This window comes from Marmota flaviventris, chromosome 18, assembly GCF_047511675.1.
Source record: "Marmota flaviventris isolate mMarFla1 chromosome 18, mMarFla1.hap1, whole genome shotgun sequence".
NCBI classification, from domain to species: domain Eukaryota; kingdom Metazoa; phylum Chordata; class Mammalia; order Rodentia; family Sciuridae; genus Marmota; species Marmota flaviventris.
The window spans coordinates 40,853,185-40,880,593 of NC_092515.1; the positions used below are offsets into that span (position 1 = coordinate 40,853,185).

Sequence of the window (27,409 nt, forward strand, 5' to 3'; positions counted from 1 at the left end):
CCCCTTTCTCATGTTATGTTAGTTGACCAGTTAGTCTAAGTCTCTATTCATAGCACTGTTCCACAAAACTTTATATACTTCAAGATGGATAGGGGCAAGGAAATGTGCTAGCCATACATTGAATAGTGGATCCTAGGGGATTTATAGTGGTATTTGGCAATGCAGGATCCATATTTTAAAGATGATCAAGTTGCCTAGGTCAAGAGGATCTCTGAAGCAGCTTTCTAACTCTTGGGAGCATGGCTGTAAAGGAGGTACAAAGATAAATTCTAAAGGTTAATAATGCCTCTCTCTCATCTTGAATGTTGGATTTTTTATTGATCCCTGTTGCAATTCTGTCCCTGCTGGCTCTCTGAAACCCTGGAATAACTTGGCACAGTGGTGTCAAGTTATAAACTCGTGCTAAATGAGTTTTCTTGCACATAGATGATTCTAAAATGGCTTCTTCCATCTCTATAAACTCTTCTATTTCACATGAGAAAAATGAGGTTTGAAAGAGCACCATTTTTATCAATATGCATGATAAGATCTTCAGAGTTCAGTCAGTGTTTTTAGGAATGGGAATTGTGAAATATTTATGTTTCTTCGAAAAACGTACACACCTCCACAGTTGCTATTGATTAAACATTTGCAATAAATCTCAGCTTTCTGGTCTTTCCATTTAGTTTATTTATTTATTTACTTATTTATGTCCGTGCCAACTAATATGATTATTAACAAGATTACATTTTAACTCTAAGATTATTTTCTACTCTAAGAGAATGTAAACACAAAATGAACATATCTGCACAGTTCATAATCGGAATATCTGGGATTATTTTTTTTTTCTAAAAAAGATAATTATTTTTTTTCTAAAAAAGATAATTTATTACATTTCTTTCAAGGCTTATTATAATATACAAAATCATTTTGAAATTTTGCCTATTCTTTTTCTTATTTTGCAGCCTCAGCCTTGCATTTACTCAAAATCTCCCCACCCCCAGTCTGTATCTTGCCTCAGTTTTAGCTGTGAATGCCAGCCTGTCCCTCACTTCACAATCTAATAGCACAAAGGCCTTTTCACATATATGTCTGTGTAGTCAAGCTATTCCCCTTATCTTTGATCCCTAAATTGGTAATCATGCACCTTTGTTAGGCACACTTACTTTGAAGAATCAGCCCTCAGCAATTTCTTTCAGACTTGAATATCAGAACTCCTTCTTGTGTTATAGGCACACCTTGTCTATGTCCCTATCATTGTTTTAGTTACTAGGTTTCTACTTTCAAGGCCTCAAATAAGGTATAGGACCCCCTATTCATTTTTAGTATGTCCAGGCCATTGTTGATCTGAACTTCTTTATTTGCATTATCAAACACTGTTTTGGGCATCTATATGCATGCATTTCTATATATTCTTCTTTGCTTTTCTTTTTTTTTTTTTTCTTGGATTGGACTTCCACTAAAACTTTACTTCCTCTATTTGATAATCTCTGTAATATTCAGATCAGCTATCTCCTCTTAGAAATTATCATTGTTGTGTTCTGCCACCCCAATTCTCATTGTTCTGCTCTGTCACCCCTATTTTATTGGGGTTTGTTTATCTATGATCTTATTGTGCTTTCTGAAAACCCAAGATTTTGACAAGCAAATCAATGGTTAGAGGGTAGAATAAGAGCTCCAACAGCATAACATTGATCTGTATCCACTGTATTTGTTACAATATCTTTCCTGATAAGCCACAGGGAGGCCCACAGTCAACTTTCAAGTGGGCACAAATGGATGAATAAAATGAAGAAATGTATAAATACAGATAGTTTCTATAATGCTTGGCTATAACATTCAGAAAACATACTGAAAAGTATGAACGGCCAACATACATGCCTTGAACATTTCTTTGCCATTTTGAGTAATGTCTTGATCACCTTACTAGATACTGACAGCTACATTGCTAGACACTTGAAAATTATAATATGTGGTGAAATCAGTTTTTGTATCACAGGGAAGCAGACGTAGCCTAATGGTTTGGTGACCCCATGATTGGCTAGTCAAATACTTTAAAAATAAAAGGTACCATCACTATTAACAACTACAGTGTTAGAACAAGTGGCATAAACCTGGGCTCAACCAGGCAAACTCTCATGAAAATGTATCCTACATAATGGAAAAAAGTAATACTTTAATGACACACTTTCTGATGACATGGATTTCAATATCACAAGGCAAATGTGGTCATTGACTCTCTGAGATTTCCCTCTCAGAGATTTCTCTCTAAAGTGTTTCTGTTGTCTATGAACCTAGCTGTAGCATGTTTCTCTTAGTCACTTTCTCCTGCTGTGCTTCATTACTGTGGTTAGATGGATCCGTTCCTCCTGCAGACATCCTATATAAAAGAATGTCTACTGTATTGCTATTTTTCTGACTTTTCCCTTAAGAATGTATGATAGGACTATGTAACTACTTTGTTGAGGTTCCTTGAATTTTACCACATACACACCAAAGATGTGTGAGCACAGGTGTGTGTGTGTGTGCCTTGATTTTGACAGTTTAAAAAAGATATCGTTTTTCTTTCTTGATGGAAAAATAAGTCCTGCTTTCCCAGAGATTTTTGGCATAGTCATAGGCTAAAGCCTCCCTCTCCCAAAATAGAAATGTGAACCTGTATTGCTTTGTAAAACATTTTATCAATTTTTTCTTTTAAGAAAACTGATGTTGAATAAAACATATGTTGCTTATACACTTTTGTATTGCAAAAATTGTCTCAAATAACTGTTTTTTTCCAAAACTATTCTACTGGACAGTCTCCTACCCTGAATCTGGAATTAATCATAAATCTTACTTTGGTCTGCACATAATCCTACTTTGACAAATCTTACTGGAGGGACAGTAGAAAATGTGAAATTGCACCATGTACTTGTCCTTGATCCTTCTATTTGGGAATCCTGCAGAGTCAATTGCACACATGTATATGCTGGTCTTCTGGATGATGAGATAGACATGATAAAATCATTCCTACTGCCTATGTAATGTTCAGTCTATCATCACTTAAGTTACAAGACCTGAATAGACCTTCCATTCCAGTAGAGTCAGTCAGGAAGAATCATCCAGATGACTATTCACCAGACATTAAAAGCATTGTTTTATTTTACTATTTTTTTAGATTAGTTATTGCATAGAAAATGCTAACAAATCATAAGGTGGTGCTTAAATATATGTCATTATGAGAAAAACCTAAAATAGGTAGCATTAGCTTTAAAAACAGGTAGGTGTGGATGCTGGAAAGGAAGATGAAAAGCTTTTAGCAATTGCTGGAAGAGCATCAAGGAAGTTATTATCTTCTTAGTAGAGGCTATTAAAGGGGTGGACAAAAAGCTATAGGAAACTAGCAAGATGGTCAGCTGCACTATATAGCAGCCAAAAAAACATTGCCAAAATGTCTATAGCAATGTGAATAATAAATATATATATATTTTTTTTATTTTTGAAAGCATCTAATAAATTTGTGGACTTTGGCAGGACATTTTCCAAATAAAATGTTAGAAGTGCTAATTGACTTCTTATGACAACATATAATAAGGTGCAAAAAAGAAAGTGGAGTTCAAAAATATAATGACAACAAAAAATAAGAGAAGTATTCATTTTGTAAATATCATCTAATGGATTGTAGGATATGGGGCTTCCTGGGTTAGAAAACAAAAATATTTCCCCTTTAGGTTCTGTCCTTCGATACAGTAAAAGATTCTCAAAGAATAAAGTGTTTGGGGCAGAATTCCACAAACTATATGGCCTATGGATGAAATATAGCCTGCTGCATATATTTGTAAGATTTTATTAAAGCTCAGCTATGTCCATTGGTTAAGATGTTGTTTATTGGGTGCTTTCTCACTAGGAAAGTAGATCTGAGTAGATGTGACATAATGCATGGTGCTCACAAAGCTTTTTCTCATCCTGTGTAAGAAAAGTTTGCCAAACATCTAGCACAGCATAAAAGATTTGAGGTGGTACTCATAGAGGTTCCTCACAGTATGACCTTGTATAGAAGTGTTAGACACTTAGATGTTGTTGTTATTGCAGTTATTATTATGATATGAACTCTGTACAAAGTAATCTTGGAGTGCCAAAGTGGGGTCCTGAGGTCCTAAGGAAAGCCATAAAGAAGAGAAAATATACATAAGTTATGATGGGAGGAAGTAAAATTAAGCCAACTTCATGTTATGAATGATTTTGACACTCTTCCTTGTGAATTTTAGCTAAATTATAGCAGTAGCTCAAGGTATAGGCACCTTCTACATGTCAGCCACCTTAAACACATTACAACTAATTCTTATAATACTGTCAATAAATGATAATTATTATTATGCATCAGACTGGTAAAGGCTTTACATCATTATCATATTTAATCTTTAAAATCATTTTATTATAGACAGTAATAGCCTAGCTCCATAAACAAAACAACAAAAGCATCCAGTGCTTCCTTCAAGAATGGGTCCACAGAGATTACTATTCCAGTTTATCATAATCTAAAATCTGTGGAATTTGGTTTACTGATATTTATTTTTTTATTTTTATTTTACCAGGGCCATCATGCATCTTGACAGAGAAAAGTACCAGATCTTGACACTTTCTTGACAGAAGCACATAACATAAACACTAACAATGAATTTGTCTGCTTTGTCCTCAGAAGTGCCTTTTTTGAAGCAAAGCAGAAGGTTTGAAAAGCTGTCCACACTCCATAGTAGGTTTTATTGGAAGCAATATGGATCCTCTTGTTTCTGTACCTGGCATTATATATTTAAACCTGGATGAAATTTTTGTTTCTTCAGTTTTCAAATTGTCTTGGGTTATTTTGGGGATGAGGGGGCTCAGACATATTGAGGGTGAACAGGGTGAAGGGACTCAGAGGGTCTCTCATCGTATCTCTATATATTTTAATCAGAAAAGCTTCATGTCTATGTGTGCTGTAGTAGATGATATTTAAAGAAAAGCTTAATAAAAGAATAATTCAGTGTTGTTTCATAAAGAAGAATATATCCATTTCATGAAAATTCCTATAATGTTTTTGAGACCACTGGAGCATGAGAGGTCATTTCTAAAGGTCCTCAATGATGGACCTCATGATGAATAGAATTAGACCCAAGTTCATTGTTTTATTCTTCTTTAGGTACTGCTGTGGGGTTGTTGGTAGATGGGGAATTTCCCCAATCAGCTTTGCTGAGTAAAGAGATTCACTTAACAGAGTGACCTTTTAAGCCCCAAAGATTTGGCTGAATATTTGAATAATATATTGGCATGACTTGCATTGAGGTTCTGATAACTAGGAGAAATTCATTCTAGATTCATCAAACTTGACTTGGGTCAGTTTGGATGAGGTCAAGACCATATTTGGACCAATTCACTTAAACAATTACTTGTGGAATCAAAAGGTCATTACTAGTGTTATATCCTATCCTTCCTCCAAGTATGACATCTTCAGAAATTATCATTGCCCCTGGATTATAAAATGTCCCCTAGTTGAGAAACACTGCTCCAGTTTAGGCACTAAAATAATAATGATGGATAAAATATTTATCATCTTTGGGCAATATCTAAAAGAAAACTAAACTCAGAGATTAAAGCATCATTGCTATAGTATAAAAAATCAAAAACAATTTGAATAAAAAATGAAGCAGCTTTAAGAGTGTTTTTGTAAGCTGAATTATGAAAACTGAGTCATGTGGACAGTGAAGTGTTTGTGGATGTTTCAAAATGACCTGCTTTTCATGGGCATCAAAGTTTTGATCTATCTGCAGAAAAAGAAAATGGATTGATAGCTGCTATCAAATTTGATAGCAGATTCTGGATATAAAAAAAGTTTTCTTGCTGTAAAATTTTAGCTGCCTGTCACTTACATTATATTATGTCACATCTCACAATGAAATATTGCAATGTAATGCAATGTAAGTCACATATTAGACAACTGCAATTCATAACTTTCTGATCTGGAGAGTCATTCTATACTGAGAATCTTCCCAGAGGAGGTAAAGGAATCCCTCTGAGGTCACAGAACTGTTGCTACTGACCTATCTATGACTCTTATCTTATTCTTTATTTACCTAACCTGACTCCCTTTTAAAACTGACCTTCTTCCTTTTCTCCTGATTGTGGTGGGGCTATCAATCAAGGGCCTCCAGGAAAAAGGAAAGATTTACCTGAGCAGCCCATCATTGGTCTCATGGATGCTGTTAGCCTAAGGGATGCTTTTGTGTGATTAAAAGATGGACTCACTCTTGGGCAGCTACAGCTACAGGGATTGGAAATGATGTTATGTCTTACTGAAAATGAGACAAGGGAGACTTCGCAGAGATCACAGCTTTTTAGAGGAAGTGTGGGCAGGTTCTCAGCGTCCATTCTTTCCAGGACCAGGGGCTTTGAATAGAGAACAAATTACACAGTGGTGCACAGCAGCCCTGAGAACATTTTCACCCCTCTATATACAGAGAATGACACAGTGGGGTCACATGCCAAACATGAGCCATTTTCCAAGAAATGATATGGAATCTGAGAAAGAGAAGGTTTTTCATTCCAAAACACCAAGCTTTGGGATTCATGCAGAACTTTTCCCTCTGGGAGCTTTCTTTCCCAACCTGTGGAGAGAATATGTAGAGAGCCCACATGGCGACAGAAAGTAGAATAGGAAAAGATGTGCCATTCAGCAGACTTAGAGTTCTTGGATGCGGTAATTAGACAAGCCATTTAAACACTGGACATTTTGTTATTTGGGTCCATTTCTCTTTATAGAGCAGATAATTTGAGCAGGGTTTCTACTACATGCAAGCAATAAGTTTTAGTAAATGCATTAACTCTCTCCATCTAATTGTCTCTAAGAGAAAGCACTTTTGTGTGAAGTTACACTAAATGCATTTACTCATTTAACAGCCTCTCACATTCTTTAATCACAGTGACCATTTATGAAGCTCATATATAATTATTTGTGTGTTTGTTTTCTTGTACCCTTTGCAATGCTATCGGTTATTCCTGTATGTATCCCTCTTAAGGGAAAAGACTAAGGCGAAGAGGACCAATAATTTATCATAGACCAATAGCAAGCACTGGAGCCCAAGACAGGACCCAATCTGTGGAAAATGGCTTCTTTGCCTTATGTGATCACATCTGTCACTGCTCTCTTTCATCATTTTTACCTCCAATAATTTTTCTGTATACCAGAAGCCTGAAAAAAGACAACATCCACATGGGATCATAATTAGTAGGATCATAGCTATGACAGCTTTTGCTTTTCCATATTTCTCCAATTTTCTCCTAATATTAAAAAAAACTCTTTGTCCTCTTAGAGAAAAAAAACTAATGTATTCTGTATGTAAACAGGCTCTGATGCAAAACAATGTAAATATTCTTTGTCTGTAAACCCAACATCTAATGGACCCCAATAGTGGGGTTGGCAAAGATTCAGGAATTAATCAATAATTTGTGTACTATCTCTGGTTAATCTCTAGGACCAGGATTTGGTATTGATTTTCTGAGTTATACTGTATCTCTTACTAGAATTTATGACTTTCCTAATACCTCACCTTTTCCCTTTCATATTTTTGCTATTGTAAGGAGCCACATGTAGCCCATGTAACAATGCACCTTATCTGGGTGACTCTCTGGAGAAAGAATCATGGGTGATATAACTTCAATCCTAACACATGAGATTTTATTTGTTTGCTTGTTTTTTATTTTTTGGAAATTCCTACTGCCATATTACCCTTGCAGATTTGAATTCTGACCTCTTGGAATCAGCATGTGAAATTTAATATATACTTCAATATAATATAATATATAATATATAATATAATATAATATATACTTCAATTTAATATATACTTTAGCTAGTTTAATGCCTTAAGTGTATTCCTACCTGAAAACAACTTCCTTTGTCCCTTCTTATGAGGTCCTACCTTGAATTATGATTCTAAAAGTCTCTGCCACTTTCCACTTTTACTCTTCCATTTGCACATTGCCACAACACTCCTGAGAAAGAAGAATCCTGGAGAGTGAAGTTTTCGGATGCTAAAACTATGTTCTATATGGAAAAAACAAGACCCAGCACTTATATTCTTATATTTTTCCTTAAGTTTTGCTCAGAAGCAAAAGTGCTCACTTTATTGGGTTACTGAAGATATATTTACACATATATGTGTATATATATATATATATATATATATATATATACACATATTTTGTATATTAAATTTATCAAAATATTGTATTTAATTGTCAATATTTTAGTGGCTCATTATTCATTCTCAGGTGGATATGAATTAATGGTGTATTTCATTAACAATATCTTATTGATGACATTAGTCTTAAAGGGTGATATTACAGTTTGGGCTTTGGATCAGGACAATGCAAAAATATTTGCCCAATTTAGTTTCAGACCACAATGTTTGACCTTTCCCAATCACAAATGACCCCACTGTACTACAATGATATATGGATACAAAGCTATATATCATATGTCAGCAGAAGTCTCTATTTTTATTTTTTTCCTAATTGAATATGATATTCCTAATATATCTAGACAATTATAATATTGGTCTAGGTTAAGACTCACATATCTCTGTGTCCCTAAATTTAAATCACTTAAATTTAAGATTGTATTATTTAGAAGATATAAACATTATTTATACAGATTCATAGTGGTACAAAAGTCCTATTTCCAGAAAACAGTAAATATTTCTAAATGATTTTCTTTCCATTTAGTGCACTTTACTTTCATTTTAAAACACTAAAGATCTGTGTTCTTTTTGTCCTGATTCATGTGTATATGTGTATATGTGAACATTAAAATAGGATAATGTAGAATAAATAACATATCAGTAGGATTAAACAGTGTTTTCTCCTGTAAAATTTTTAGCACTGTTCCCTGTGCAACTTCCATTTAATTAATTTCTGTGAGTTTTAATCCTTTGGAAGATATGGAAAGAGAAAAAAAATGCCCATGCAGGGTTGATTACTAAATTTTAAAGAGTAATGGGCACTTTGGTTTTAAAACAAAGGATTACCATAGGCCTTCCAACCAAAATTCTTATAAATAGATTTCCTCCACTTAAAGAGACGTGTGTGTGTGTACACATAATTGATGTTTATGCAGTACTTCCACATGTTGGCACTACTTTGATTTCTTGTCTTAATTTTGATGGCTTTTATTTTTTCCCTGTATCTTTCTTTTTTAATATAATTTTTTGTATCCAGATATTTCTATATGTTCCTTAATTTTAGAGTGGAAAGTTGAGTTAGGTTGAATAGGCTGATTAGTCCAAGAACAAATTTATTATTATTTTGCTAAGTATGGGCAATGAAGCAATAATTTGATTGTAAATGATTTGGTATCGTTGTAATGAATTGCAAAGACCATTGTGAGAGTTAGATACATACAGTTGAAAACAATGCTTGGCATATAATAAGGGTTCGCCAAGTACTACTTATGATAATTATTATTTGTTATAGGATTAGAATACCTGCAATAGATCATTTTGATTGTTTTGCTTTCTTTTTTTGAAGTTACCAAGTTTTTCTCCTCAACTAATATTGAGACAATCTCTTCTTCAATTCTTAGCAAATGGCTTCTACCTTCTATAGCTTCTATGCCAAAAGGAAGCATAGTTTGTGCAAACCATACAATAAAATATAAACTGCTTTACCAAGTAGTCTTCTAGGAATAAATTAGAAGGTTTTTAAGACACTGTGAGGAGGCAGTTTTAGCAGCTTACTAGCCACCTGCCTGGCAAGTCATTTCACCTATCTGAGCTTCAATTTCTTCATATGTAAAATAGAGATAGACAATGTAAAAAAATCTGAAATAAACAGATGCTCCATGCATTTTCCATTGTTTCTTCTTCCATCTTGACAAATAATCCATTCAGAGTAAAATACAGTATATTTGTCTTAGAATAACCATGGGATCCTTATATAAAATCATAAGTGGATATGTGAAATCACAAATGGAAACTTGTTTCCTAATCTCTGTAATAATATTTTACATTTTCAAAAATAGTTCTTTTATAAGCAATTGCATTTTACAGCATATAATGTTAACTAGGTCATTCCTTGAACAAAAAGTTTTTGCAAAAGTAAACATCCATTTTAGAATTCATACTTATTTTAAGAAGAGAAAAATGTTACACTAGAATTAATATAGAGGGGTAGTTTTTCCTATTTCTGCCCTAACCAAACATAATGTGACCTCTATGTAATTACCAGTTTATATTTTAGGGAATTTTTACATTGAGGAAAAAAAAGATAATGAATTTTAGATAATTGTTTCTTAACCACTCTGAAATTTCCTTTTTGAACTTCAGCCTATGAACATTTATAACAAAATCAAGTTTCTTGTTGACTCATACTATGTCTCAGAGCACAGCCAAAGCTATTTTTAACTTTTTAACATTTGAAGCTATGCACTGACAAAACTTTTTCACATGTACTAATGATGTACATAATACGTGTTTATATCCACGAACTTCTCAGTCTCTGTATTAAATTGTATGTGTATGTAAAAGCCTCTTAAATGTGTAGGACACATTTGTTATGCTGAAGACATCAAGAGAAGGAGCAATATAGTCAAAATACTAAGAAGTATCTCATTAATTTCCTTTTGGGAACCAGTGAAGTTTTATGCTCACAGAGTTTATGGCTCTTCATGAAATGTTTCATAGAACATTTTTTTAAAAAATATTTTTTACTATCCTATGTTTTTTTTTCCTTTTAAGTGAACTACCTAAAAAAAAATGACTATTCTCCCTTAACTGTGCCAGACATAGAGCCTCTTCTTATTCATACAGAAGTTCATTGAGCTTTGTTTCTCTGAGCTATCTTCCTGATAAATCAAACGAATCAAATTATTAAATATCTTCACAGAATTCTTATTTTTCCTTGCCTCCAGCCTTCTAGAAGACATATAATACTACCAAATTCTAAAGTAACAGAATCAACTGCTGTATGTTTAGTAAGTTCTTTCAGTATATGAGAATAATTTTATTCTTTAATGTCTAGTACTCTGCCCAAACATACTGAGAAAAAGAAATGACAATATTGTAGCAGGACCTCTTTTGAGAATGCTATCTAACCTATTAACATGGAGGAGATTTTATACCATGACTTCTAGTGTGAAGATTATTTCCATATGCATTCTTTTGAAGGCTGATAACAGAAAATCCATCAATTACCACATAAATTATAGATACTCCCCTTGACACTAATGCAGTCTTTCATTTGTTCGCAGCAATTTTGTATTAACATTCTCAAATCTTTACAGTCTATTCAAGAAAGTCTTATCCAATCCTTATCTGAGTCCTTCCTATCTATTAATTGGTGGACCCAGGAATTCTCTGATTTCAGTCTGTAATATTTCTTCTAATACCACAAGTTTGCACATTCACTGTTACACTACATGAGCCCTTAGCTCTCCAGCAGTAATCCATTCCATTAGGATGAGAGGGATCTGAAGTCCAGGGGTTAAGGTGGGGCAGGAGTAAGTCCATATGCCATTGATGGAACTAGCATTGACAAGCCAAATGAAATAATGCAGTCAGAGAAGGATGGTTGTATTCATCCTGCCAGGTACAGTATCATATTTTTTCAGACCTCCCTAAGATAAACAGCCTCAAAGGGCTGAGAATAATTTACTCAAGCAATACTGGAAGGAAATTCTAGTAGGCAATCTACTAGGATGAAAGCAAAGGCAATGAGTAACCCAGAAAGGTCCAAGGATGACCATCATCCTCCTCTATAAAGACCATGAGCAAACTCACTTTGGAAGCATCTTAGAGAACAGACAGAATAGGCAACAGATAGAATGTGAGCCCTCTATTATGCCCAGAAAGGTACACAATATCACCCTCCAGTAGCCAGGTGGTCTCAGTAAGTATAATACACTAAAAGTCTGCTAAGTCCTCATTTAATGACAGGTTTCTGAAATAATCATGCATAGGAGCCATAAAAAGCACACACTATATGTAATGTCACTTGAATGAAAACTATGATAGATTGTAATGAGCCTACAAAATAGAATCATCAGCCTTTACACACCTGTGGATCACTGTGCATTTGGACAGGGCTCACAAACATCCTTTGACCTTGCAACTATCAATGCATTGAATAGGCTGGGTCAACATACTTCATCTGAGATCACTAATAACAAGGCACTAATATGAAATTCAGAGAGACAGAGTGTTGGCTGTCCATGTAGATGTATAGCACTATCTGGCCAAAACTTCTTAAAGATGGGAGTGATGGGATCAATGCCAGCTTCACTCATCCTTATATAAGCCCATGTTTGCAAATCAGGTAAGGTCCAAGAGTGAACCTTGTTTAGGGCAGCACAGGACTTAGAATCTGTGATCATCCAACCCTAAATTATAGTATTTTTGCAGGACAGCCTACAAATTCCTCCACTATCCGACGAAAATCCATGTTAAATTATAGTTTCCTCTCTGAGAATTCAAATTGGTATTGAAAGACGGAGTCCTGAGGAGAACAAAAATACACAGTACCAGAGGGCGAAGGCGGTGTCTATTTTATTTGCTGCTTTAGTCCCAATTCCCAGGGTAGTATCTGGCACATGGTAGACAATAAATAAATTGGTATTGAATGAATGAATAAGTGAATAAAGATTCAATCTATTATTAATAACTCTGAGGACAGTGGAGGAGACATTCCTTGATTCATGTCTGCTTTGGCAGACCTGGACCTCACTGCACTGCAGAGAAAAGCAGAACACAAACTTCACAGCAATAGTTAACCACCCCCACTTGTTCTGCTTCAAGGTGAATGGAACTTTTACTTGAGTTTTTATAAATGGTTGGAAATTAGCTAGGTAAAGAAGGGAGAGAATGGAGGATGTGCCTTCCAGAGGAAGAGAAGGGTGATGAAATTAAAAAGTATAACTAGTTTGGCATATTGAAGGCAAGGTCTAGGTGTAGATGGAGTAAGTATACAAAATCAGAGAGAGTGATGGAAAAAAGAAGTTGGGAAGCAGAAATCCATCTCTGTTGCCCTATTTTTTTTTTTTTAAATTTTGCATGTTTTAAGTTCTGTACTTAGCATGCAAGACCCTCATAAGCTAGCTATTTACTAAGGTACTCCTCATTTGAAACTTCTGTTATTATCAAGTCTCTTTTAAAATATCCCATTTGTCAATATGTAAAATATGTACGTTGTCTCTAGTGCTATAGAAACCACAAATTTTAGGTACTTTTCATTTTTATTTTTTATCATTTCACTTTAATGAGAGTTATACTCAAAAAATGGCCTAATATAAATATTCCTTTTTCCCATTTCACTTTCCCTGTGCCTTTCACATGGACTGTGTTTGCAGACATGATCAATCACTGGCCCAGGAGCTAAGGGACCATAGAATAACATATGGCTATTAATGTCCCAAATAACTTGTTTCAACTTCTTTATAAAAAGTTTTTATATTTTATATTGGTGAGATGAAAAAGATTCAGGACATTCACAAAACTGTAGAAGAAAGAGAAAGAGGAGAAGAAAATTAGTATTTGTTGAGTATTTCTACTTTACTCGATAATGAACTTAGCCCTGTACCATTTTTTATTGCACTTACAATAATATTTTATTATTGAAAACAATATGGAAGTAAATAATGTTTATACATTATAGATAGAGGTTCAAGATTATTTAATTTATTTTTGGGGTGTGTGTGTGTGGTGTGTGTGTGTGCGCACGCATGTGAATGTTCTCCTTCTTGGAAGATCCTAATCAGATGAACTGAGATTCAATCCTAAATATTCCTAACAAGTATGTAATCCACAGAGTCTCCTTTATCCTTCATTCTAATTCACGCCAGATCCCACATTTTTAATGTTTATCTATGTGAAGTGCCCCCTTTAGTGTTGCCAAATTATTTCTCCGCCTTCTCTATCCACTTCTTTAATAAACTGACTGATCCTAAGCAGTTGGTGAATGTTATTCAGGTCACATCCGCAGACAGAATGTCACGTATGCCTAATGTTGTGTCTATAAAGTGCTCACATTAATTCAAAATGCAAACTTCTGTGTGAAAGCAGATGAAATGATTGTCAACTACATTTAATACTTTTTTAGAAAAGGAAAATTTGCATAGACTGACAGCTCATTTTGTTTCCATATTCCATTTTAATCCTTGGTTATGCTCTCCAAAGGACAGTTGTGTTTGTTTGACACCCACAAAAATCCCAAGACTTATTTTCATGCTTGGAAATAGATGATAAATCAGTAAATACCATCATTTTTTAATGACATAAATAACAAAGTGGTGCAAACAAGTCTGGCTAAATGAAAAATATTTTTCTAAGTACTTCTCTTTGGTCCCCATGTTGCTATTTTTCTTCACAAGGATTTGAAACAAAACTCTCAGTAAACAAATTTCTCAAATGAAAGGTCCTGTGCACTAAGATATCTTTAAAATAACAAAGATAATTTTAAGATAACCAAACATGTACCAACTTATTTTTTTTTCTCTTTCAAAACTCTTCAGAATTAGAATGCCCTGTAAGGATCAGAAATGATTGCTAGCAAATTGACAGAGAAGATCTGATCCAATTCACAACTCTGAATAGCATTTTGACAACCAAACATATAAATCCATGATATGTATCTAAATTATATCCCAGTAGTCAGTAATCTCAGAACTAAATTGTCTCTCATGACACATGGAAAAACAGATACGAAGGGCAGTACTATTTCTGACCAGAGTGATAATTTTAGGATTCTCAATATTTGCAAAGGAAATTTTTCATTTCTGAAGGTACCTTTGCACTATGATTTGAAAAAGAAAAAAAGAAAAGAAAACCACAGAAACTAAAAAGAAATAAGAGGCTAGGCAAAGAAAAACTCCTTGGTTTTGAACCTATTGATGTAGTCATAAAAAACTTAGAAAGTATAAGTACAGATCTATTTTTCATAGCTTGCACATTGCCCTTAATTATGGTTTATGCAACAAAATGAAACATAAATGGGTTTTTATCCACAGCACATTGCTGCAAGCACACACAATGAATTACTAAGGCAGAAACATTTTGGATCATGTATGTATTATGTCATTCCATCTATCTGGGATCCATTGGACTTCCTGTTTGATACAAATTGGGTGCTACCTTTAATTATTCAACTCGGAGGAAAAGTGCCATGCTTCATATAGGCAAGAGCTGAAATTTAGATGGAAAACTCTTACAGTTTGGTGCTGTGTTGTTTTGCTGTGGGAAAGTCCACTTTTTTTTTTTCCATCATAGAAAGAAAGAACATACGTTAAGTATTCTTTATCATACTCAGTTAAGCATATTTCAGCTGCAGTTGCCTGGGAAACCCAATAACAACAGATCTGCGGTAGCTGAGTGACTGGGACTTTTATTAAGGCTACTAAGGAAAAAAAAATTATTTAGGAAAGTCCTGTCTTTGCTTCAAAGCATCCTATAGTAAGGGGAGAACTCAAGCAGGGCTGAGGTAACCAGAAAGAGCACAGCTGGCTTACCAAGGTGACCTCTTTGCCCTGTGGATCAGCAACAGGGACTTTCAGGTACAATTCAGCCTGGAAGGATAGAGCAAGATTAAGGCAGAGAGAAGAGGCAAGAAGTATTTGTCCACTTTGACACCTACGGCCTGAGTATGAGGAGTCCTAAGGACTTAGAAGGAGAAAGAGGGTCAGCTCTGGTTGTGTTGGGCAAGGTAGATCCATTCCATTTTCAGGCAACAGATTTATTTTTCTTTTTTTACTAGAGAAGTCTGAGATAAGCTAACAGTAGTCAAAAGTACAAGGAAAATCTGTCTGCAATAGTCAAGCCTATGCAAAATGGTTCCCACACAGTAATGGTTCCCACAAGTTCATGTGTTAGAATTGAAAGTGATCCTAACAAGTTGGAAGCTGGGGTTAACCACAGTGTGGAGAAAGCCTGAGTCTCATTTTAGCAAGGAGAAGTGGGGAAAAATAATGAAAGATTGTCTTCAATTCAAAACCAGATCCAGAAATCCCACAGCTATTTCTGTGGTTGGTTGGTATTTTCACTGTTTCTATTCCTCCTCCTTCATTTCCTCCTCTTTTTACCTTTTTGTCTTTCTATCATGATACTTTTTGAACTGTAATGCATTACAGTATTGCATAGGCAGATTTCTTGCAATGTCTTCTACTGGAGGTCAATGTCTTCTGAAGTATTGGTGAGACCCCTTTCAAAGTCACTGCACATTTAAAAAAATCTATAGAATAAAAGCTTCAAATAGACCTGATTAAGAATAATTTGCCAGAGGAGATACGGCATAACATGAGAAGTTATGAATTAATGGACTCATGTAAAGATAATCTTCTCCCATTTATTGATAAGTAGTTTTCTCTATGCTAAGAGATGTTTAAGTCCTGATTTATACATATTCATCAGAGTACTCCTAAGAGGAAAGAAGGTATATTGTTAACCTGATGCTATAGATGAGAAAACTGAGGATTATAATACTTTGCTTATAGTCAGAATGTTATTACAAGGAATGCTTCTACAGGACACAAACTAATATATATATATATATATATATATATATATATATATATATATACACATACCATTTGAAGTGGGATATTCAGTTGAGATGGAAATTCTTAGGAAAAAGCATGAATTATACTCTGAAGAGGGAGCCACATTATAGACATTGAGATAACATACAGCACATTCATTGTGAAGTTCTAGTCAGCATCTAGAGTATTCAGATTAATTATCAAAATTCTGTCTTTAGAGTGAGCTTCTTATAAAAAAGATTTCAGACAATTTTTTTTAACATATCAAGGGGAAAATCAGTATCATAAGATACTATGGTTCCCTTGCTTTTTTTTTTCCTTTAAGCATAAAAAGATTTAACTAAGTGTCATTTTACTTTCAATATCTCTCCTTCCCACTGGCACTCCTTAGAGGCACAGCTTAATGTTCCTACTCATTTTATTACACACGATTCCAACATTTTAGTATGAACAATGCAGACTCCCATTTTACCAGATGTATTCTGGCAATTCCCATCAAAAAATTTACCTACAATGTCCAGGCTAGATAAGAGGAGTTTTCTGCAAACCTCAAATTTCCTGCAAGCAAGATATTTCAGTATCTGTAAAAGGACCATTTATCTTCCCTGTCTTATTATATTGAATTGTTGGGTATTTTCCATTTACACAGTTAGAATGGAAGCCAATACTGAAATATGGTCAGCAAAAGCCTTTGTTTATAAATTCACCCAACTAGAAGATGAAGAGACCAATGTCCAAGCTATATAATTAGAAAATTCAAGGTACTCTAATTTTTTTTGTGTGTATACATGGGATAAAAATGATTCATCATATTTTTGACCTTTACTTTTACCTTTAACCATATTGAAGGTTGCTTTCCTACTATTGCAGAGAATTGTCTGTGAAATCACTCAATTGTTTCAGATACAAGAGACAGTTCATTTCTGTCTCATTTTTGTCTTTGATTATGAATTAGTTACCTGAAAATTCATTATCATCAATCTATATGAAAGAGAAGAAATTTCAAAAGAATTTTGAGTTGAAAGTCGTGGCTGCAAGTTACTTAGAAAATACCAAGTGCTGAAACTATCTCCCTTGAAGATCAAATTAAGTAGTTGAATAATCCACCCATTAATTATGAATCTGAATATACTGGATATCTCTGGATCTTAATATTGTCCTAGTGGGCTGGAACTTATAATGGTCTCAGTGAGAGACATTGCTCATTTAAATGTCCATATAGACCTTTTTAAAATCCATCTTAATAATAATCAATTTCTAATAGGATTATACCATTTTATTCATCTCTTAATATTTCCAACATAAAATATACTGTAGAAGTAAGTCTATTATTTTGACTTTTTAAAGTTATTTTTATTTTTTCTCATCATTAACAATGGATTGGCAACAGGCCCAGGGACTATCTGGCTATCTGTTTACCTATAACAATGTTTTAAGTTAGACAAACTCTATTACTTTGTTTCTATGTATTAATAAACATAATTTTCTCTCATTCTTGTAGTAACAATGCACAAAGTCAAGAAGTATGGTCTATGGAGCAAAACTCATAAATTTCTTAGAGTATAAACTTTACATATCTATTCCAAAGACCTGTGGGTTCATGATTTATTCTATGAGGAGATGTTGAATATTTGGATCCTAAATCCAAAATCACGGTGAACATATGTCCTTACAAGACAGTTTTGGTTTATGGTGTTTTCTAGACATAAATATAAATGGCAACCCCTTTTGCTTGAAAAAAATTCACAGTTGGAATTATAAATTATATGGTCACTCTTTGCAAAACAAATGAACATATAATTTAAAACAAATAATTATGCACCTAGAGCAGAGTGTCCTTTCAATCTTGATTCAGTTTGCAATACCTGGCTTCTTTTATTTTGAAAATTTACAAAGATAAAAGGAAAACTTATTAGATAGGCTAAAATTATAGCTTCTAGTTTCTAGTTTCAAAATAACATATAATCTACATAGCTTTAAATATTCTACTGTGTGATTTATTAAAATGTGATATGGTCAAAGAAAATTTTCTATAGTATTTTATTTTCTACCATTTCTTTTTTAAATTTTTTATTTGTTCTTTTTAGATATACATGACAGTAGAGTGTATTTTGACATATTATATATACATGAATATAACTTCCTATTCTTGTGGTTATACATGATGTGGATTTACACTGTTTGTGTATTCATATTCATATATGAGCATAGGACAGTTACGTCAGATTCATTCTACTGTCTTTCCTATTCCTATCTCCCTTCCCTTCCTTTCATTCCCGTTTGTTTAAATTAGAGAACACACATGAAATTCATTCAATGGGGACTGCATGTTTTCCTATTCAAATGTACTAAGCCATTTTAAGTGCAAGTCAAAGTTACACTCCTCATGATACCCAATAATATTTTCCCATTCACCCAATACTGTGTTTGCAGTGCTTTCCAGAGCCAAACCTACAACAAGCATATTTGGAATCATGAGATGGACAGAAAACACCAAGAAATTCTTACTATTTGGAATGGGAAAACATATCTTACCTAAAAATGTAAGAAATTTAATACTAAAAATTAATTCCAGATACCAAGTAGTTCATACTCAAAATAAGCATGGACCACACTTAAACACAACTTTTAGCTCAGTTTGGGGATTCTGATGGGGCTGTTGTCTCCAACATGTTCATGTAACATTCATAAAAGAGAAATCAAGGCATTATTAATAAGGAGCAAAAACTTGGTCTTACGTTACAGTTCCTAACAAATGAGCAATCTATTTGTGAAGAGGGAAAATATGATTTCCTCACTTTAGTGTTCATAATCATGGAAGCCAGGTAAGTGAGTAACATCCACATTACCACTTCTCAATTACTTTTCTGTGCTGCATCTACATTTATCAAAGCATTCTCAAAGAAGTAAGGAGCATTCTGTTAAAAGTCCAGGCTATAATATATTTAACCCAAGCTCTAAAATCTTATTTTATTTCATAAACTAATTATTCCAAAATTCCTTACCTCCTTTAAATAGAATATAGCAAATAATGCCAACAGATACTGTGAACCAAGTTAAGACTCATTCAGAAATTCAAAAATACCTATAAAAAGTCTGCGGAATACTTGTATTTTGCTAATTGTTTTAAAACAACTAAATCTAAGATAAATACATTTTCATCAAACCTGAGTTAAAAATCCTCGTTAAATGTATAAGAGATTAGGAAATGATAATATACAGATGAAATACACATTTCTAAAAAAAGATTTAAGGTCTTCATATGTAATAAACCATACTAAAGGAAATGGTAATCCACATTGTGTCCTCAAAACATAATGAAATAGGTTAAATATTCTCTGTGACTGAGAGATTTAACAATAAAATCAGTTTATATTAGTTCAAAAAATTATACTGACAAAAGTGTCCTTCAAGAAGGATTTTCTGATCTAATTGCTATTATTAAAGTCGGAACAGGCTTAAAACAAATACCTCTAATGTGTACTCACAAACCAGGCAAAATTAGAATAGACTTTCCCTAAAGACTTGGTAAACATTCAATTAAAACTTAACAACTGCAAAGTGCAAGCCAGTTCCTCCTCTGGCAGATATCTCAGTATCTCAAAGTTCCCAGAAGCTTTCACAGGGGTTAAATTTGACTCCTCATTTTTAAAGTAAGGTGATTGAAGTATTCCCTGGGATAAAATTAATTTCCACATTAACAATTTTCTTACCTATTGTTTCGACATTGAAAAGGGGAAGTGATGTAATTACCATGGTATTAGCCTAACAAACTGGATTTCAAAAGCTCTTGGAATGAAAACAATTATTTTAATGATATTCTTCAGTTCGATTAGGAAAGCACATCCTATCTTACAATTTATGCTCTACCGTGTTTCACACAGCTTATACATTTACCTTCATTTTTCTTGATGGTAAAATTTGGATTGTTGACCATTTCTGGCAGGAGACTGTATAAGAAATAATGTCCATTTTTGGGATCATCTTTGTCCATGGCACTCACTGTTTGAATGACCTGTAACATAAAATTCACATCAGTATTTCTGATCACATCACAGGACTCCTACTGTCGTTAAACCCCTAGTGATATCCCTTTTGTGGTCTGATGCTTTGGCCCAAACACTTCTTTTCAGCTTTCTAAATTGTCATGGATGGTTGGTGCCAAGAATAAGGAGAAAAATTCATCACTTTAAAACCTCAGCTTTGATAAGTTGATGTAAATTAAGAGCATTACTGTCATGTCCTTTGTAGTCTGTGGCTTGAAATAGCAAAGTTAAGTGTATTTGAAAATTCCACTGGGCAATTACATGTTTTCTTTCCAATTTGAGTATTTACGGGCATCTAGAATGAGACTTGGAATTATTACAGTGATTGCAGTGTGGCTCTTGGGAGGATCTTAGAGGTAAAGGACTTAAATTTTGAGTTCTTAGGACTCTTCTTTCATTTTGCTCATCAGGTTACAAGTGTTTGCCAAATAGAGAGTTCTGCCACACAAACATCACTGCAACACACCTTTCTGATGAGTTGCATCTGTTCCCTCCCAATAATGAATACTGCTTTTAAAGCTAGTGGATAACATATGCAAACAATGCTTTGGAGTGTATCCTGAGATGAATAAATTATAGGGATTAGAAGAATTACCACTGTGCAGAGAACTGTTTGGATAGATACGGATACTTGGAATTGGTGCCTACAGAATGTACTTGCTTCATTTGCAAAGCTACATTAACTTTATGCTAAGTTATTTCTTTGGATGTCAGAGATGTGTCTTTGTATGTATGATTTTATGATATTTATTACTTTAATGGGAAACCGGGCAAGAGCTAATATAATAAAAGTATAGCTTATATTTCTATTACCTCTGACATTTATGCTTCTATTGTCATCAGCATCTTGTGTAGAATTTCCATTGTAGTGGGTTGTAAAAAGCTATGAAATGAATTCCACAAAAGGCCAATGTTTACAGTAAAACAACTGTAATTATAAAGTCGGTAAAAAATGCTGATGAAGCCTAGCAGCCAAGGTGATCATAGATTTAGAATTAAAAAAAACATAGTTAACAGTGAAAATATGCTCAATTTTATGACATTTTGAGTATGTAAAAATCATGCCAAATATATTATGCCTGTTTGGACATTTATGTTCTATTGAATTTTGCAAGTTAAAGTGAAAAAATGGATCATTTCATTTTGTAAAATGGTAGTTACTGCCTTGTAACTTACAACCTGCACAAAGGTGAGAACCTCAATTTCAGAACTTTCAATAGTCTTGCCATTTTGCATTATATCAAGCACATATTATATGATTGGAAATACCCTAAATATAAAAATAAAATAACTTCTCCTAATTCAATTTTTTGCACTTTTAAATGGAAATATATTCTTTCTTTATGTTTAAATGTAGTTTAAGTGATACTATAACATAAAATACCCCAAAATATAATTAGTGGTTAAGTCAGTGATGTAGCGATTCAGAGAAAGGACTTTGGTAAACTTCCTAGATAGAAGTCCGAGTTTTACGTGTGACTCTTTGAAGGAGTTAACTCTTTCTGAAATTCAATCCTGTTTGTAGGCCTAAAATAGAAAAAATACATTTTTTCAAAGAGTTTTTTAAATTACTGATGTAAATTCACATTACTCTCTTGACACACTGCCTCATTCCTTTGGGATATTTAATGAAGTGCTGGTCATCATCATTATTATTTTTACTATGGCCATTAGTATTTATTGATGACATGGCACTGTGATAAGTGAAATAACTGATGTAATTCAGAGATCCCCATTCAATCATTTTAGAGGAGAACAAAATTGTATTTGCTGTAGCTAAACACATAGCACATTTGCCTTGACATTTAAGTACAGAGAGAGGCCCTGGGGTTTTCGTTTTGTTAAAAATAAGCATGAATGGATGTGAAAGGGGAAGATGATGTGGAATACAGGTAACTCTTTTAGACAACGTGAATATACAAATATTGAACAGAAAAATATGTATTGGCCCCTTCATTTAAGATCAGCGGTGTGGATTTTCATATTCCAGAGTGAAGAAAATGGCAAGAGTCTTCCTGTGACCACAGCAGTTTCAGCAGCCCCTCTCCCATTTACTCAGTCTTCTCTGTACCAAATTTTATTCCCAGGTGTTGCAGAAGTTAACTTCTGAAGCATATGGTGCACGAGAAGAATACACACAATGAAGAAAAGGTTTCTAGGAATTTTCGGATGGACTTCACTCATAATTAAATGCATTCCTGTTATACTTAGTGGGAAAAGTAATATCATTCATATATTTATAAGTAATCTGCATGAAGCTCATGCATGCTGGAATGAATCAATATGAAAGTTATTTGATAAGCAGAGCCAACATGATCCCCCAAAGCATGAAGTAATTTAGCTTACCTGCAGCAAAGGCGTACAATTGCCTGCAAACCACACAGCTCAGAAAATTTGAACTGAATTCCCACCAGAATATGGAATATGGCTTCCCCCCATCATTTATGTAAATCAGGATTTATTAAGTATGCAATTTCTTCTGCCTCATTCTAGAATTACTGAACCAGAAATTTTCAGAATATGGCTTGGCAATCTGCAGGGTCAACAACCTTTTCTGTGAATCAAGTGTACATTTACATCTAAGAACCACAGTTTTGAGTCAAGGAAAAAGAATGGTGTTCACACAACCCACATAATTATTGAGTAAGTTTGTATCATTAAACATATATTAAACTTAGTGCATGATGTGTTGATAAGAAAGTGGTTAAAATGGTAAAATGGTAAATCTTTAAATCCTATTTCAAATATCCCTTAAACTGGCTGTGGTTAAGATTTTGGGTTAAACCATGTTTGACACTTCATTTTATTTTAATGCAGATAGCCCCTGCCTGGGCATTTTATCTAATATTAGATGTCCAGTAGATCATTTGAAGGACTCTGTGCCATTAAAATGCATTAAGAGACCCATATTAATAAGGCTGAAGTTTTCATTGATGTAATAACATTTGAATACACTTAACTTTAAACAGTAGAAGAAAAGGAAAAAACAGATTTATTCAAAGTGTGCTCCTCCAGAGAGGCATATTGCATAGGCGCACTGAGTAGATGGCAAATGAAAAGTGCATCGTTCCACCCCTGAGCTACTATGACCTCAGTTGATTTTTAAAATAATTAAAGAGCTATCTCATGGGAATAATGTCAGAATTTCTGGAGAGGTTATAGATTTTTAGGAATATGCATTTAACTTTCCATTTAAATGTTTCCCTTTTATTCATAAAAGTTAGGATGCAACTGACAAATCTGATGTTTAATAATTTATTGTGAAATCTATTGAATTTCAGGGGAAGCTAAAAGTAAAATATATAACTGTATCAGGAGGGAAAAATAGCATATCTGGGATGTGAGCATGAGGAAATGAATTCCAGGTTGTGCTTGAATTTCAATGGGAGCTGACTTTTAGTTTTCTTTCTTTCTTTCTTTTTCTTATTTTGGGAGTGGGGGGGGGGCTACCAGGGATTGAATCCCAGGAATGGTTAACCACTGAGTGACACAGTTCCAGTCCTTCTTCTTTATTATTATTATTTTATTTTTGAGGCAGGGGCTCACTAAGTTGCTGAGGCTGAGTCTCACTAGGTTGGCCTCAACCTTGCCATCATCCTGCCTCAGCCTCCTGAGCCACTGGGATAACAGGTGTGCACCATCATGACTGGCTGACTCTGTTTTATTTCTTGAGACTATTGATTTGAAATAGAACACCTCCCAAAGGCAAGAAACTGAAGAAAAGTTAAAAGTTGTATATCATAGCATAAATCTGACACTCTAAAAATATTCTTGTACTTTTTAATTCCAATCTACATCAGGTTGTTTTTATTAACAGTGTTACTAAACCTTTCTGGACTATTTTACATGATCTCAGAAACACTTAGTAGTAGTAGAGTATCCCTGCCATTAATCACTTGTGAAAAGACAAGCAGGCAACAATCTATTTCTGGTGATCTGATCTGTTAACAAGCATGATGACATCATGGGATCTCTTAGAGCTACTCCTAGACCAATGTCTGGCACATGGCAACTACTTAATAAGTATTGGTTAAATGAGTTAATGATGGATCAATAAATAAATGATGGTACACATATTTCACATTCTTACCATTCCTCTCAATGCCTTGAGAAGTAGGCATTCAGAGACATATCAGCATCCCAATGCATCAAAGACATTATATATAATTTCTCATCCCAGATATGCCTGATTACAAATTTCTTACATTCCTCCTTTCCAATATTAATTCAAAATCTTGCTGATGTTCTTACATGCTATTCATACCTTTCTATTAAATGGGAGTTGAGCTTTCAATATTTTGGAGAATGTGTAAAAACAACTAATATATCTTTGTGGCTCATGTTCCCTATTAATTCTGATTGGCAAAATTCACAACAAGTGAATATTTGGAAGTCATAATTTTCCCTAAGTGTGGACGAGGTCAGTGAGCACTCATCTGTCACAACTTTTGGAATATTTTTCAAAGCTTTGGAAACATATATCTATTGTTCTGGAAGACTCCAAAATGATAGCCATGCAATTGAACATGCAATTGAAGCACCCTATTTCCTTCCCAGGTAAAACTTTGAGTTTTAATTTTACTTTTCTGAAAATCCTGCAGTGTTGTGAATTGGAAAGTGATATAAATGGGTCAATAAAAAAGACAGGGATGTCAAAGTTGATGCAGAAGGAATAGCATAATTTAAATTTTTCTATTAACTCTCTTATTTTTTTCTAGTTAATTTCTGATTATGCATATAAATTTTCCTGAAATGATAATGTCTATTTCCTAGATCAATATTTTCCATCGTGGGAAAGAAAGACAGCTCCACAGATGAGCTTCATGTGTCTTACAGTTGCCAACATGAAAGTGAAATTTTGTAAAGATATTTACATATTTACATATGAGGGGGAAATTAGTGGCTTTTATCGGGTTGTCTGTGTTGCCCATAACTAAATGAAGAAAAATAAAGTAGGATGGGAGCTAATTTCTAAAAAAAAAAAAAAAATGGTGTCCTTGGAAATAGAAAATCAAGTTTTAACAATGAAGGTTAATTGAGAAAGAGGAAATAGAAGCATTTGAGAGATTATATCAAAATCTACACAATGGCTGATTTATCCACAATTATTTCAAAACTGGACAAAGTAGTTTGAACACAGTCCCAGTTCTCTCCATTTACAGGGCATTGCCAGAATGTTTTGGATAATTTGCACAGTAATCCAGTCTCTAGCCAGATTTTTCTTTTCCTACCCAGTTGAAGTATGTTTTCACTTTGTTTTTCTTGCATGGAACCCCCTTTTCCTAAATGCCGTATGTGACCATTTAGAGCATGTAGGTTGGAGGTTTGACCTTCTGAGCAACAGCAAGATGAAAAAGATGAGTTCTCATCAATTCTCATAAGTTTAAGCACTAAGTGAAGTCCTCAGTCCTCTAGGTGACCACCTGAGAATTGTGACTTTTTAACCCACTATGGCACTTCTGTGTCAGTTTTTAAATTCCCCTTTATTAATACTCAGTTGAACTACACAGAACAAGTGTTGCTCAAGAATATGTCCACACAAAGCGAGGAACTTGCTGTTTATTCTGCTTTCTATGTTCTTTTGCTGGATCCTGCATATCGCATGTGTTTTGTAACCTAATGAAATTACAAGTATTAAAAACAGATGGGTGCAGCGGTCTATGCCTGTAATACCAACTGCTCCCGGATCTGAGACAGGAGGATCGAAAGTTAATGTCCAGCCTCAGCAATTTTGAGAGGCCTTAAGAAACTTACTGAAACCCTGTCTCAAAATAAAAAAAATAATAATAAAATAAAAACGGTTAGGAATATAGCTCAGTGAAAAAAAAAATGTCTTTGAGTTTAATCTCCATTAGTAAAAAATAAAGAAATAAAAACAAAACAAAACAACAACAAAAAAAAACACAAAACACTACCTCATCCCTTACTCTGCCCTGTTTTATGGATCCATCAATTTCTAACTTTCATTAGAATAAAATCCATACTTTTCGGCATAACATAGAAATATCAGTTCCCTTTACCTGTCTTACCTCTTTCCACCTCCCACTTTATGGCTTAATGGGAATATATTCTGATGACTTCTTTCAATATTTATAAATTTTACTTCCTAAGCTGAAAATGGGCCCTATTGTTTATTCTCCCAGAGCAAATTTTTTTCCAGTTGGGTCCACTTGACCAGTGACTCTATTTTTCTTTTGAAGGAAATTTGAAAGATTTTATAATCAATTGTGTTTGGCAAGAGCCGGATACCACATTATCCTGTTGGAGATTCACACATATTTATAAATGTGAGGGAAACTCAGAGTTCAACAAAACAAACAGAAGATAATGCTATTTAATTCAGTGTTCCCAAGCTTATTGTGTAAAACACATGCATACACACACACACACACACACACACACCACATTCCAAAACACATCACAGATTGATATGCTTCAGTCCAAGTTTTTCTCAAAAACTCACATTTAGAAATGCTATTCTCCAACATTCTACCTGAGACCCAAATATCTTGAAAGCATTTTGAACATGATGTAAAGGTTTTGTGTCTACATAGCTTGGTCATGATAGCATTGTTATAATTAATTTAACTACTCTGCCTTTCCAATATATGTCAGCTCCTTTAGTAGCAGATTATATCTAGTTTATGTGCTTTGCACAAAGCAAAGTCCTAAAACATCTTGCTGTCTAGGGTTTTCCAATTTATACTCATTATTGCTTCTATGAACAAATGAAACAAGCCTACTCAGTGTCTAATATTCTCCCATCCTAAATTCTTTTTCAGTAATTTGTAGTTTTAAAGTAAAACAGAAATACATCTGTCTGTACTCCCTTAAAATTTTTAAAATCCAT

General features: G+C 34.0%; 1 protein-coding gene across 2 annotated transcripts in view; it reads right to left on the reverse strand.

The window, feature by feature from the left end:
- Nucleotides 1-27,409, reverse strand: part of Cdh8 (cadherin 8) — a 345,035-nt gene that overhangs the window by 40,511 nt on the left and 277,115 nt on the right. For both annotated transcript variants that reach the window (XM_027939092.2, XM_071604093.1), the window contains exon 9: nt 20,411-20,528. In XM_027939092.2, coding sequence (XP_027794893.1) covers nt 20,411-20,528 — 118 coding nt within the window. The remainder of the gene's footprint in view (nt 1-20,410; nt 20,529-27,409) is intronic.